Source organism: Xyrauchen texanus, chromosome 48 (assembly GCF_025860055.1).
Source record: "Xyrauchen texanus isolate HMW12.3.18 chromosome 48, RBS_HiC_50CHRs, whole genome shotgun sequence".
NCBI lineage: Eukaryota > Metazoa > Chordata > Actinopteri > Cypriniformes > Catostomidae > Xyrauchen > Xyrauchen texanus.
The window spans coordinates 5,570,136-5,583,661 of NC_068323.1; the positions used below are offsets into that span (position 1 = coordinate 5,570,136).

A 13,526-nucleotide genomic window follows, 5' to 3' on the forward strand; every position below is an offset into this window, starting at 1 on the left:
ACTTTCAGACATGCTGTTATTCATGTTGTTTTTAAAAAGGATTACACGTGTATGAATATTAAAGGTGCTTTATGTAAGATTGACAACAAGCGTTTGAAATGGGTACTGCAGTCCAAATTCAAAATATTGGAGAGTCGTCTGCCCCATCACAGACTCAAAGCTCATGCGGGTTGCCAGAATGTTGACAATTGCAAATTAGCTAACTCGGCATTCGTTATAAAGCATTTCTGGGCTTTAAGGGGGTCTCCATCTTCCAAAGGCATCTCCAATATTTATCCTTGTTGTACTTCACCTCTGGTCATGGTAGTTTTTAGATGGATGGCGAGGCTTTTTAGGTCGGGTGGAATCCGTTATCTCTGATCCAGTTCGTTTGCTGGCATCCATGGTTGCAGCGTGCAGTGTTGTTTGCCTTCAAACTTGCTCAAATCTGGCAACCCGGTGGTGTCGAGATACTATTGGTGAGTGGGCAGTAGGCGGGATCACACAGGCCAAAACATAAACAGAAATTCAGACCCGGAATGGAAACTTCAAAGTAGAATATACTGGCTGTAGCATTGCTATCGGAGAAGCCAGTATTTCAACTTGGCATGTTTCCTAATTCTCTAATGACATATTATGGTAATTTTATGATTTAGTACAGTAAAATAATACATATTGCACCTTTTAAGTTGACCATTTTCTCTCTTTATGAGAGTCTTTATGGTAGTAAACACCAAAGTGGTGTTTGTTAAGACAACACCAAAGACAAATCGTGGAGATGAATGATTCCTCATTGGAGCAGTTTTAGAGCTTGTAATGGATGTACTGTATTTTTATTATTTTTGAACGTACTGTATCTCTGCTGTGTATGATGCTCTCACGGGTTCTACTGCTTACCAGTATGTCACAGTGACCTTTTGATATTGACAACTATCAGTTATTATCATGACTGTTGATAATTCACAAATTAATGTGATTTTGGTGACTTTATAAAAGGTTCGAATGGGCACTTAAAAAAAAAAAATCGATAGATTTTAGATCGATATCGGCTTCAAATTTCCTGATCAGTGCTCCACTACCTTGGACTGTTACACCACATGTCATTTCTGATGTAAAAACTAAGTAAACATGTGATTTAGGAATTGTTGCGTCTGTTCATCATTAGTCTCAAGTCTCAAGTCTCATTTATTTATATAGCCCCTTCAACTACAACGTAGACCAAAGGGCTGTACATCCAAAAACAAGAAAAAACATACATACAATATGCAATGACAAAGTCAAGAATTAAAACAAACAGAATACAAATACGTTTTCACACGAATTTTAAAAACATCAACTGACGGTGCAGTTCTAATATCAGGGGGAAGAGCATTCCACAGTCTAGGGCCAGCGACTGAAAAAGCTCGATCTCCTTTAGTTTTAAGTCGAGTTCTTGGAACAAAGAGCAGTAGACAATTAAAAGACCTTTGAGATCTACTAGAGTTCATTAGCACCAAATCCTTGATATATTCTGGGGCCAATTCAGTGAACAGCTTTATAAACATATAACAAAATCTTATACTGTATCCGATATTTCACAGGGAGCCAATGAAGCCTTTTCAAAACAGGAGTAATATGCTCCCTCTTCTTAATACCAGCAATCAGCCTCGCTGCAGCGTTTTGAACCAACTGCAATCTTGAGATAAGAGATTGACTAATTCCTACATATAAAGCATTGCAGTAGTCCAAACGTGTGGAGATAAATGCGTGAATCACTGTCTCCAAATCAGGAACAGACAAAAAAGATTTCATTTTAGCAATAGTCCTTAACTGATAAAAACAATTTTTTACCACATTTTTAACCTGATAGTCAAACATAAGAGCAGAGTCAAAAATTACACCTAGATTTCTTATTTTAGGCTGCACAAATGTTTCCCATATACCTAGAAAATCGGTTAAACCGCTGTCAGCCTTCTTCGTCCCAAACACCATGACTTCAGACTTGCTGGCATTTAACTGTAAGCAGTTTTGCTGTAACCAATTAGTCACCTCCTGTAAACAAGCAACCAAGGATAAATTAGGGCTTGATCCTCCAGCTCCAATCGGTAAATAAATCTGAATATCATCGGCATATAGGTGATAAAATATACCATATTTCCTGAATATTTGACCTAGAGGCAGCAAAAACAGAGAAAAAAGAATAGGTCCCAAAATTGAACCTTGAGGTACTCCACAATCCAGAGAAACTGACCCGGAGGAAAAATCCCCAACCCTAACAGAAATTGAACGCCCCCTTAAATATGAGGAAAACCAATTTAAAACAGTCCCTCTCAGCCCTACAACGTGTTCCAAACGATTAATAAGAATATCATGATCAATTAAATCAAAAGCTGCACTAAGATCCAACATGATTAGCGCCCCAGTATTGCCCGAATCTGCAATAAGTAATAGATCATTAGAAACTCGCAGTAAAGCTGATTCAGTACTGTGTCCTGCCCGAAAACCAGACTGAAAGACATCTAACACCTCGTTTCTAGCCAAAAAAGAACTTAACTGAGATAAAACTACCTTTTCTAAAATTTTAGAAATACAAGGCAGCTTTGAAATGCCATTTCATTAAAGCCATTTGCTTTATTAATCTTGCAGTAATCTTTCAAATGATGATTCCTCTTCTGATGAACACTGCAGTCCAAAGGCCAACCCACAAAAGAGGAAGAGATCTGGTCCGTCTTCCATATCAGCGTCTCAAGCAGAATCTTTGAAATCTTCTTCACCTGCCCCTGCAAAAAGTGGCAAAGGGAAGGACAAGAGAAGCAGCATTACACGACCCCTTCCATTTTCAAAAAGCATCTCCGATGGCAAGTGGCACGGAGTGGATGAGCCTGATATTGAACCACCTAAACCGATGTTTACACCTCGCCGAACACCTGGCCCACAGTTGATCTCCACCACATCATACAGTCCTCTGCAGTTGTTTGAATTCTTCTTTTCAACATCAGTGATGCAGACAATTGTAAGAAACTCAAATGCCTATGGGGCCAAGTGTCAGGATGGAAAGAAGCCATGGCAGAACTTTTCTATGAAAGATTTCAGATCATACTTGGCTCTGGTGATTTACATGGGACTGTTGAAATGTTCCTCATCGATAGACTACTGGAAGAAGTCGGAGATCTACAGTCTGCCGTTTCCTGCTCAAATTATGAGTGGTAAAAAGTTTCTCACTATCTCTCGTGCTTTTCATATTAGCGATCCCAACGAAGATGAAGAGAATGACAAGAAAAAGGGAACGCCTGAATATGACTGCCTGTTTCAGATCAAGCCGCTGTACCAGCACATTCGAGAGGCCTGCAAGGCCTATTTTCATCCCTTTCAGAACATCTCCATTGATGAAAGAATGGTGGCATCAAAAGCTAAAAATACACTCCAATATTTTATGAAAAATGAACCTAAACGATGGGGCTACAAACTATTTGTACTGGCAGATTCCCTCTGCGGCTACACTTGGGACTTCTTCGTTTACGAGGGAAAGCCAAATCCAGAGCAGACCAAAGGTATTGGCTATGATTCGGTCATGGCACTGGTGAATGAAAAGTTGTTGGGCACTGGCTACAAACTGTTTGTGAACAGCTCCCACATCAGTCCCATACTCTTCAGAGACCTCCTTAGTAAGAAGATCTGGGCTTGTGGCACTGTTCGAACAAACAGAATAGGCCACTCAAAAAAACCAGCTCCTCGCGGCAACAAACGTTGGTTTCGGGACGACAGCCTCCTGTTTGTGGAGTGGACGGACAAGAATGATGTGCTGATGTGCTCCACCTTTCATAAAGCCTACAATGGTGACACAGCGAAAAGGAGGGTGAAGGGAAAAGATGGTGTTTGGACCACTGAGGACTTTCCAGTTCCAGCTGCAGTGCTGGACTACAATAAGTTAGTAACATTTGTTAATTTCTGAACTTTGCATGTACCTTTTTGAAGTAACAAGTATTGTAATAAAGTGTGTTTTAATTGCAGAAACATGGGGGGAGTGGATCTGTCTGATAAACTTATTGGAAATTACACAGTTCTGCATAAAACGAGGAAGTGGTATCAATCCTTTTTTTACCATTTTGTGGACATCGCTGTTGTAAATGCCTTCATTTTGCACCGGCACATGGCCAAAGTGAAGAATCTGCAGCCTTTGACCCAGAAGAAGTTTCGGGAGGCACTTGTCTCAGAGCTTACAGGAACAAGTATTTCTCATACCTCTGCACAAGATCCTAAGCAATCTCTTCCTCAGGAATTACACTTGCCCAAGCACATCTGTGGGGACAGCACTATCGGAAGGAGGAAATGCAAGATGTGCCATTATAAAACTCCATTGGTATGTGCAACATGTAATGTGGGTTTGTGCTTTGTTCCCAAGCGTGAATGTTTTAAGAAATGGCATGAATCAGTGTGTGGTATCAAGGATACAAATCTAAGATAGACAGTTGATGGAGACAGTAGAAAAACTTGGGTGACAGTGACCCCTGGTGTTGATGCATGCTCTAAGATTACATTAGTTTATGATCTGTGGGTAAAAAAAAAATTACAAAAGAAATACGTTTTTATTTTGAATAAATTTACAGGAGGTGTATGTGTAAAATAATTTGGTTTCCAGCTGTCCTTTCAAAATATTTTTGGAGGTACACGCAGGCTTAAACTTATACTTGTTGTAGTATCATTAAAAAATGGGCACAAGTTCTCAAGCATTCAGAAGTGACCAGTTTTGGAGAATAAATGGCTAAAGCAGCAACGCTAAAAGCTGCACTTTCCATTTGGGTGGGTGGACCAAGAGAAATTGTGTACTGCAGTAGATCGTCAAACTATTCTTTTAAATAAAATTTTCAAATTTTAATGTTTAGCTTCGTGTTTTCAGGAGTTTATTTAGGACATTTAGCTACTAAAGGTTGTCAACTTTAAGAATACTAGAAGATTAATCACCAATATTTGAGTTTGAGTACATTCTGACATTTTTATTTTACACAAGTTACATATGGAACATTAGGAGGACTTGTCGTCGAGAACAAATATTTACTATTAATGGGGATTCGGGGGATTTACCCTAGATATTTTTGAAAATGAATGGGAACAGAATGGACATTATTACCATAGAATGGACCAATTTTGGTCAAATTCTTTCACAGCACAATTTTCTAGCGTGCCTTTGGACAGATGAAATGGTGGAAATGGGTGTTGTCGCTATGGTTTACTATCAATAAAATTACTTTTTTTCTTCTCTGATCGTGTCACGGCATTGCTACTTTTTTTTTTCCAAAGAGTTGAGGTGTAGCAGTATTAAAGGTTTCTCCACTATATCTACTTTTTTTTTTATTATTATTTTCATTTTGACTAGATAAGCATCTCAAGGAAATCTGCTTAATGTATTATTGACATTCGAGAGGAAACTGCTTATAGACATATTGCAGATGAGCAAATAACCTAAAAAATTATTCTTGCAGGTGTAAACACATCATATATATGACTAGGTGATGTACGTGTGCTTTAGGGAAGTGCACGTTTCTCCTGCAAAACAATTATGTCCCGCACAAGACTTCTCACCATCTCTGGTGCTCCTTATATTAGCAATCCTGAAGAATGCCAGTTTAAGATCAATCTGCTGCACCAGCACATTCGAGAGGCCTGCATGTCCCATTTTCATTCCTTTCAGAACATCTCCATTGATGAAAGAACGGTGGCATCAAAGGCTACTAAATGGGGCCACAAACTATTTGTACTGGCAGATTCCCTCTGCGGCTACACCTGGGACTTTATTTATGAAGGAAAAGTCAAATTCAGAGCAGAGCAAAGGTATTGCTATGATTCAGTCATGACACTGGCGAATGTTAAGTCATTGGGCACTGGCTACAAACTGTTTGTGAACAACTTCTACACCAGTCCCACACTCTTCAGAGACCTCCTCAGTATGAAGATCTGGGCTTGTGGTACTGTTCAAGCCAAAAGAATAGGCCACTCAAAAAAGCTCCTCACAGAAACATGTTGGTTTAGGGATGACAACCTCCTATTTGTGAAGTGGAAAGAGAAGAGAGATGTGCTGATGTGCTCCACCTTTCACAAAGCCTACAACGGAGACACAGTGAAGAGGAATATTAAGGAGAATGTTGAGAGCTGCTTCGTGCCTCTTTGTGTCTGCCCAGCTTTCAGCTCCATACAGTGCGACTGGCCTGATGACTGATTTATAGCTCTTTGACTTCAGGCATTTTATGTCATTAAATAATTCAATTTCTTTCAGAATATACTTTTGGTAAATAGGTCTAGGCATAGTTTTAACTTTAAACTTTTGGTAGTATCCTCTAGGGATGTCCGTCCCTAGGTCATCCCATCATGCTTTGCGTTTTTGCGTTTTGCTTTTCCCACTAGTCTTTGCTGCAGGCCTCTTCTTCAGACTTGCCTCCACTGGATAATGATCACTGATCTCCAGGGCCTGCCACAGATACATCCATAGAAATAACTACTTGACATCCATGCAAACTTGTCCACTTTGTCCTTGGACTTTTCTTAATGAAAGAAAATGCTCCCCATTTCCTCAGAAAGGCTGAAGGCTTCTTGGAAGTTAAATGGTTTTGCAGATCCTGGCTGAACAGCTTGTAAAATGTCTTCTTTGTACACCACAATCCTAGAATAAAACTCATCGTCAACATTCTCCAACCCATGCTTAGTGACTGGCCTTAAAATGTATTCAGTCTTAATCATTTTTGTTTAGTTACATTGTTATATGTGATATCACTGGCGGTTGATGAAATGTGAGTAAATTGTAACTGATTTATTCAGCCTCACCTGTCGTAGGTGTGGTCGTTGGACAGGCTAGCTGTGGTATCCACGTCGTCCCCAATAAGCCAGTGGGAATCTGCGGATTCTGATGCCTTTCATCTTCTTCTTGGAGACGTAGGCACCATCTGCATTGAAGTCACCAAGGATCATGATCGTCTGTAAGGCATCAGCAATTATTTGGTGATTGATATTCAAAAATGTGTATTGGTGACAAGAATACTCTCTGCAATAAACATCATATTAATCGAGCATATTTTACAAGAGCGCCAAACTCACATAAGTCTTCCATTTTTCCTTGACATGCAGAAACACATCATACAGTTCATACAGTTTCTTCTGTGAGTATTTGGGCTTTGTTTGAACAGGGATCAACACCAAATCTTATGTTAATGGAGAAAAATAACCTTGGGAGAAACCAGACGCACTGTGTGGGCCAGTTCCCCTCTGGCTAAAATTTTGAATATAATGTTTGTTTGTTTTTTTTTCAAAAAAAGTTCCAATTATCACTACTTAGTAGGTCCTTGTGGTTGTGCGGTTACCTCAGTCCGGGTGGTGGAGGACAAGCCCTGAGACCGTCAATCTGCGCATCTTATCACGTGACTTGCTGTGCATGGCACCGTGGAGACTCACAGCATGTGGAGGCTCATGCTACTCTTCACGATCCACACACAACTCATCACACGCCCCATTGAGAGCGAGAACCACTAATCACGAACACAAGGAGGTTATCTCATGCCTCCTCATACCCTCCTAAGCAACCGAGCCAATTAGGTTGCTTAGGAGACCTGACTGGAGTCACTCAGCATGCCATGTATTCTTGTGAAGACTTCCAATTCACCTCTATATTAAAGGGATAGTTTGCAGAAGTGAAAATTCTCTCATTATTTACTCGTCGTGATATCCCAGGTGTATTTGACTTTCTTTCTTCACCAGAACACATATGATGTAAAATAGAAAAATATCTCGGCTCAGCAGGTCCTTATAATGCAAGTGAATGGAGATTTCTCTTTTGAAGCTCCAAAAATCACAGACAGTCAGCATAAACATCCTCCATACGACCACCAACCCCCCCTCCCCCCAACTTTGTGCCATATTTCCTCCGCCCCCAAAACAACTTTGGGACAATTTCTATATAAAATCACAGGCCGGTTTCTCTTACCAGGCTGCCTGTCATGAATCACACCTCTGTTGTTCCTTCTGCTCACCACCAGAGGTCTCTATCACACTGGTATTGTCTTTTACTCTTTGGACTCTTTAGACATTTCCCATAATCCCCATTCCTGTCACTAATTTCCTGCTCACCTGTTCCTCGTCTACACAGCTATTTCAGACTCACTCTCACTTGCTATCATTGGGAAGTCTTGTTTTGCCCTCTTCTAACATGCGTTTCTGAGTGTTATTCCCTGTTGTTTTGATACCTGCCTGACTTCCCCCATTGATTCTCTGCTGCCTGCCTATGTTTAAGTGTTTACCTGGACTATTACTCAGAGTGTTTACTGTCTGCCCTGACCTCTTGCCTGTTTGTGAACACCCCTTTGATTATCCTTGGATACTACGAATGCTGGTGATTGACCTTTGCCTGTTACATTATTATTAATAAAGCTGCACATGTATCTCAACTCTGATGACTCATCATTACACTGCCCCTGCCTTTTGGTATTAAAATACATTTTGTGGTGATGTGTTTTAAACAGGACAATGCTAAAGATAAAAAAGGGTGCAAAACGTTTTGAGATTTTGTCCACTTGAGCTACAATCGGGTGTGGTCAAAAACGCTTGTGACGACATTGGGCCAGAATTTAAACATTTGTTCAAATGTGTTCCAATGGCAGCGAAGCAACGCCTACTCACCTGTCAATCAACCACTGCACTAAAAAAAGAGTTTATACTGTATTCTGGTGGTTCTATGCATCTTTAAAGGAAACATTGTTTTGCGCTTAGATTAAATGCTAGTATAATATGGAGAAATGGTGCACTAATTCTTTTGCGCTTTCTTTTTGTTTTACTTTTTGAACTTTATTATCATGTAGTAATACACTCATGTAGTGATTGATTGTATGTTATAACGAAATCTGGTCAAAAGAGATGCAAATTATGAACAATTGTAAATGGTGATGTACCTCGTCTGTCCACTTGTGATCGAATTGCCCCAAAGCGATTGATACAAGGTGTAAACAGGACCAGCCAGTGTTTTTCCTAGAAACTGGCCCTTTGTTATTCTGGTTGGTGTGCCATTTGGTTCACACCTTTGAAAAAAGTATGTATTTTTAATGCATTTGAGACACAGTCACAATGTAAATAAATCAGACTAGTGACAATTTAAAATCTACATAATCCTTTAAAATAATTTTAGCCTAAGTCGCCATTCTTTAACATTACAGCTTTGTTTTCCACACAATGAAAGTGAATCATAGCTGAGGCTATCATTCTGTCTAAAATCTCCTTTTGTCCATCCATCCATTCATCTTCTTTAGCCACTTGTCCTAGGCAGGGTTGCGGGATCTCCTTTTGTGTTTATGAACCAAAAAAATAAGTCTAGCCCTAGAGTTGGACCACACGTTGGGGTACTTGTTCTACAGTTTGACAGAGGCTGGCTTGAGTTGTGTTTGCAGCAGAAACACAGACGGAGAGGCTCCTCTGATCACCCTCCAGATCATCTCCATATTGGTAAGTGTCCACCAATTTAGCCTCATCATTTAGTTAACAGGTCTATATTATGATGACGGTGGTGAGGTGGTGTAGTGGCTGCACAGGTCTGTTAATCAGTTAATCGCAGGCTGTTAACGCCCCACATTGTGTCCTTAATAGTGCACTGTAATGACTGTAAGCGCTGAAATGCATAAATGTAAATGAACAGTGTATAAGTACTGTGCCACTAGCAGCATCAAACAGAATTTCAAAAGTTATGACCTTGTCAATGTTTTAAACACTCCTCTCATCTTTCACAATTTGGACAGATCGGTAGTTCCGTCCTTACCTCATGATATTGGTTGATTGATCAAAATATTTTAACTGTTGCATTATATAACCAACAACATTTACAAGCTTGTTCGAGTGTCATTTAAATTGTGCGGTAGCTCAACTGACACAGCGTTGCATTTACGATGCAAAGGACCGGGGTATGAGTCCTGAAGAGCACACATGAGCCGAAACGAGTCACAGAAGCACCACAAAATGACGTGGTTGCTTCAGCAATTGTGTTTTTCATGTCACCTTTTGCTTTTTATGAAACTATCGGTTAGGTTTAGGGTAAGGAGGTCAGTTTTGTTGATAACATAATCTGTTTGGGAGAATATTTAACTCTCTTTTAGCGCCACTCAGTGGACATATGACCTTAGAAATGCCGTGATATGTTTAATAAGCCATGGAATATCAGTTTATAAAAGTGTCGCCACAGTCACATATTTACATGAGATCAGGCTGCAAAAGGGGGACATACACATACCAATACTCAACGTTGCACTCAGATTGTTATACACAGATTTGAAAAGCTTTGTACCTTGTAGAAACAGGCAAACTGCTCATTATAAAGAGTTTGGCCCAGCCTGGAGCTTCCCACCATACTAGAGGGCTGTTTCTTATTAGCTCCGTGGGGGAGAAGAGTGAAAGTTTAAAGGAAAGCTCAACATCTCCTTTTATGTTCCACAGAAAAGACAGAAAGTCGTACTGGTTTGAAGCAAAATGAGGCTTATGACAATTTTCATTTTTGGATAAATTATCCCTTTTAAAGCTGGCCTGAATTCAGAACATTGCTGATTTGATTCAGGCTTTTAAACCACAGATGGTTAAGAGAATGTAGGAACGTTCAGACAAACCCTGCTCTGTTCAGCTCCTGCAGGAATTTGTCTATGGCTTTTCCTGATTTGTCTACTACCTCCAGACAGGGCTGGACTGGCAATCTGGCATACCGGCCATTATCCTGGTGGGCCGGCGCACTTTGGGGCCGATCATGGGCGGACCGGCCAGCTTAGGGACCAAGTGGGCTGGTGGTGCGTCCTCGAAAAGTGCCAGAATGGGCCGCGATAAGCAAAAAAGAACCGCTGTGTTATGCGGAACGGACCACAAAGCGGCGCTGCGATATGCAGAAAAGGACAACAAGCAACTTTTGGGCCAGTTGCCATGTGAAATCCACAGGATAATGATTATACTGCAATGGGAGAAGATCTATGGAGACAGAGCGTAGTGATATTCTTGAAACTGTCAACACAATAGAGCAAAACACTAGAGATCGTAAAGTAAAAATAGCATTCAGTTGAGTTTCTTCATCGTGAAAACACATTATATTTTTAATCATACCATTGTGATACTCTTTTAGCACAGATAATGGCAGCGCATGCGCCGACGACGTGCAGAGACATGCCGGTATGTCTCTTGCGCACAACGCAAATTTTGTCATGAGATGTCCGCGTGCAGCCTAGTTTTACTTGACATTGGGACAGTCCAAACATACTGTGCAGAAAATGAAATTTGCAAAACAGGCACACAGAAAACAGAAGCATACTTTGTCCTAAATACTTGGTCTCTTTACACGATTTTTAAATACTTATGTTTTTGTATTTATTTCAATATATTGCCATAAACATGAAATATATTGTTTGTGTATTTATAATGAATTAAGGTAAATCTGTACAGTTATATTGTACCATTGTTGGTTCATAGGATGTGTAGTTCACTGCACAGATTTTATATCTTGTGTTCCAATTGTCATATATAAAATTGTTTAAAATAAAATTTTGTAATGTTGTAATTTATCTTTGATTCAAGACTTACAACTCTTTATTGAATAATTTTTGGAAATCTCTATGAAAAAATGATCGTTCACTGTTACTCTTGCATCTCTACATCAAGATTATTAATTCACCTTAATGAGATATTTTACAATGTTTTTGTCTGGCAGCTTGCTTGGTCCCAGAAATATCACATTGACATAAGTGTTTGCTATGATACTTGAAATTCAGCTCAGGTGCATCCCATTTCTCTAGATCATCTTTGAGATGTTTCTGAGTCCACCTGTGGCAAATTCAATTGGTTGGACATGATTTGGAAAGGCACACACCTGTCTATATAAGGTCTCACAGCTGCAAATGCATATCGGAGCAAAAACCAAGCCATGAGGTCAAAGGAACTGGCTTCAGAGCTCAGAGACAGGATTGTGTCGAGGCACAGATCTGGGGAAGGCTACAAAAAATGCTCGGCTGCATTGAAGGTTCTCAAGAGCACAGTGGCCTCCATAATTCATAAATGGAAGAAGTTTGGAACAACCAGGACTCTTCCCAGAGCTTTCCGCCCGGCCAAACTGAACAATCGGGGGAGAAGGGCCTTGGTATGAGAGGTGACCAAGTGGTGAACCCAACGGTCACTCTGGTTGAGCTCCAGAGATCATGAGTGGAGATGGGAGAAACTTGCAGAAGAACAACATCACTGCAACACTCCACCGATCTGGCATTTATGGCTGAGTGGCCATATGGGAGCCTCTCAATGCAAGACACACAAGAAACCACCTAAAGGACTCTCAGACTGTGAGATTCTCTGATCTGATGAAAGCAAGATTGAACAGTTTGGCCTCAATTCCAAGCTTCATGTTTGGAGGAAACCAGGCACCGCTCATCACCTGCACCAACGGCGTATTTCAGCGGCGGGGACTGGTCAGGGTTGAAGGAAAGCTGATCGCAGCAAATTTACTGAGATATCCTTAATGAACACCTGGTCCAGAGCACTCAGGACCTCAGACTGGCCCAAAAGTTCAGCTTCCAACAGGACAATGACCCTAAGCACACAGCCAAGACAACACAACAGTGGCTTCGGGACAACTCTGTGAATGTCCTTGAGTGTCCCAGCCAGAGCCCGGACTTGAACCCAACAACAAAGTGTGGCTCAGCCATAAACCTATGCAAACCCATTTCACAGAGGAAGACTTTATGTTGATTTCACATAATTTCCTTTTGGTCTACTGCAATGGTTCTCAAACTGTGGGACAATGCTGGACTGCCCCCATGTGGTATGTAACAAGAGTCTGGAAAATTACTATCCTATTGTTTGTTTTTAAGTATACAGGCATACAGTTTGTTTAAATAGTTCTCCATGTTTTGACTATATTTGGTTATTATCTCCATGGTGTTGATTATCTGTCTGTCCGTCTATGGTCTGTCTGTCTGTCAGTTTAGCTGTATGTCTGTCTACATTGTCTATCTACAGTATATGTGTGTCTTTTTAACAATATGTGTGCCTGTCTGTCTACATTATCTATCTGTCTATCTAACAATTTGTCTGCATTGTCTGTCTGTCTATTTATCAGTCTATCTGTACATTGCCTGTTTATGTGTCTGTCTGACTATTTATATGTCTGTTTATTTATCTGTCTGTCTCTTATGTGTCTGTCTATTTATTTATCTGTCTCTTTATGTGTATGTCTGTATAATATATATATCTGTCTATCTAACATTTTGTCTGCCTGTCTGTCTACATTTTCTGTCTTTGGTGTCTGTCTGTCTGTCTGTTTATCTGTCTCTCAACATAGTCTGTCTGTCTATCTGTCTAACAATTTGTCTGCCTGTCTTTGTGCATTATATCTCTGTCTGTCTATCTGTCTGTCTTTTAAGCAATCTGTTTGTCTACTGTCTGTCTGTCTGTCTGATCTATCTATCATCTCATCTTCTTTTGGGAAACAGTCCCCCTAAAATGGCAGAACCAGTATTTCCTTCACACATTTGATCAGTTCTTGAAAGACTGACATTTCTCTGTCATCAAGCAGTTATCTT

General features: G+C 40.3%; 1 protein-coding gene and 1 pseudogene across 4 annotated transcripts in view; one reads left to right on the top strand and one right to left on the bottom strand.

The window, feature by feature from the left end:
* The window catches only part of wu:fc11c11 (piggyBac transposable element-derived protein 4), a 33,092-nt gene extending 28,114 nt beyond the window's left edge, over positions 1–4,978 (top strand). For all 4 annotated transcript variants that reach the window (XM_052121811.1, XM_052121810.1, XM_052121809.1 and 1 more), the window contains exons 2-3: positions 2,605–3,885; positions 3,970–4,978. In XM_052121811.1, the coding sequence (XP_051977771.1) occupies positions 2,605–3,885; positions 3,970–4,423 (1,735 nt within the window). In that variant the 3' untranslated portion in view covers positions 4,424–4,978. The remainder of the gene's footprint in view (positions 1–2,604; positions 3,886–3,969) is intronic.
* Positions 4,979–6,319: 1,341 nt separating this feature from the next.
* On the bottom strand, positions 6,320–8,120 carry LOC127639472 (deoxyribonuclease gamma-like; annotated as a pseudogene).
* Between the last annotated feature and the right edge of the window lie 5,406 nt (positions 8,121–13,526).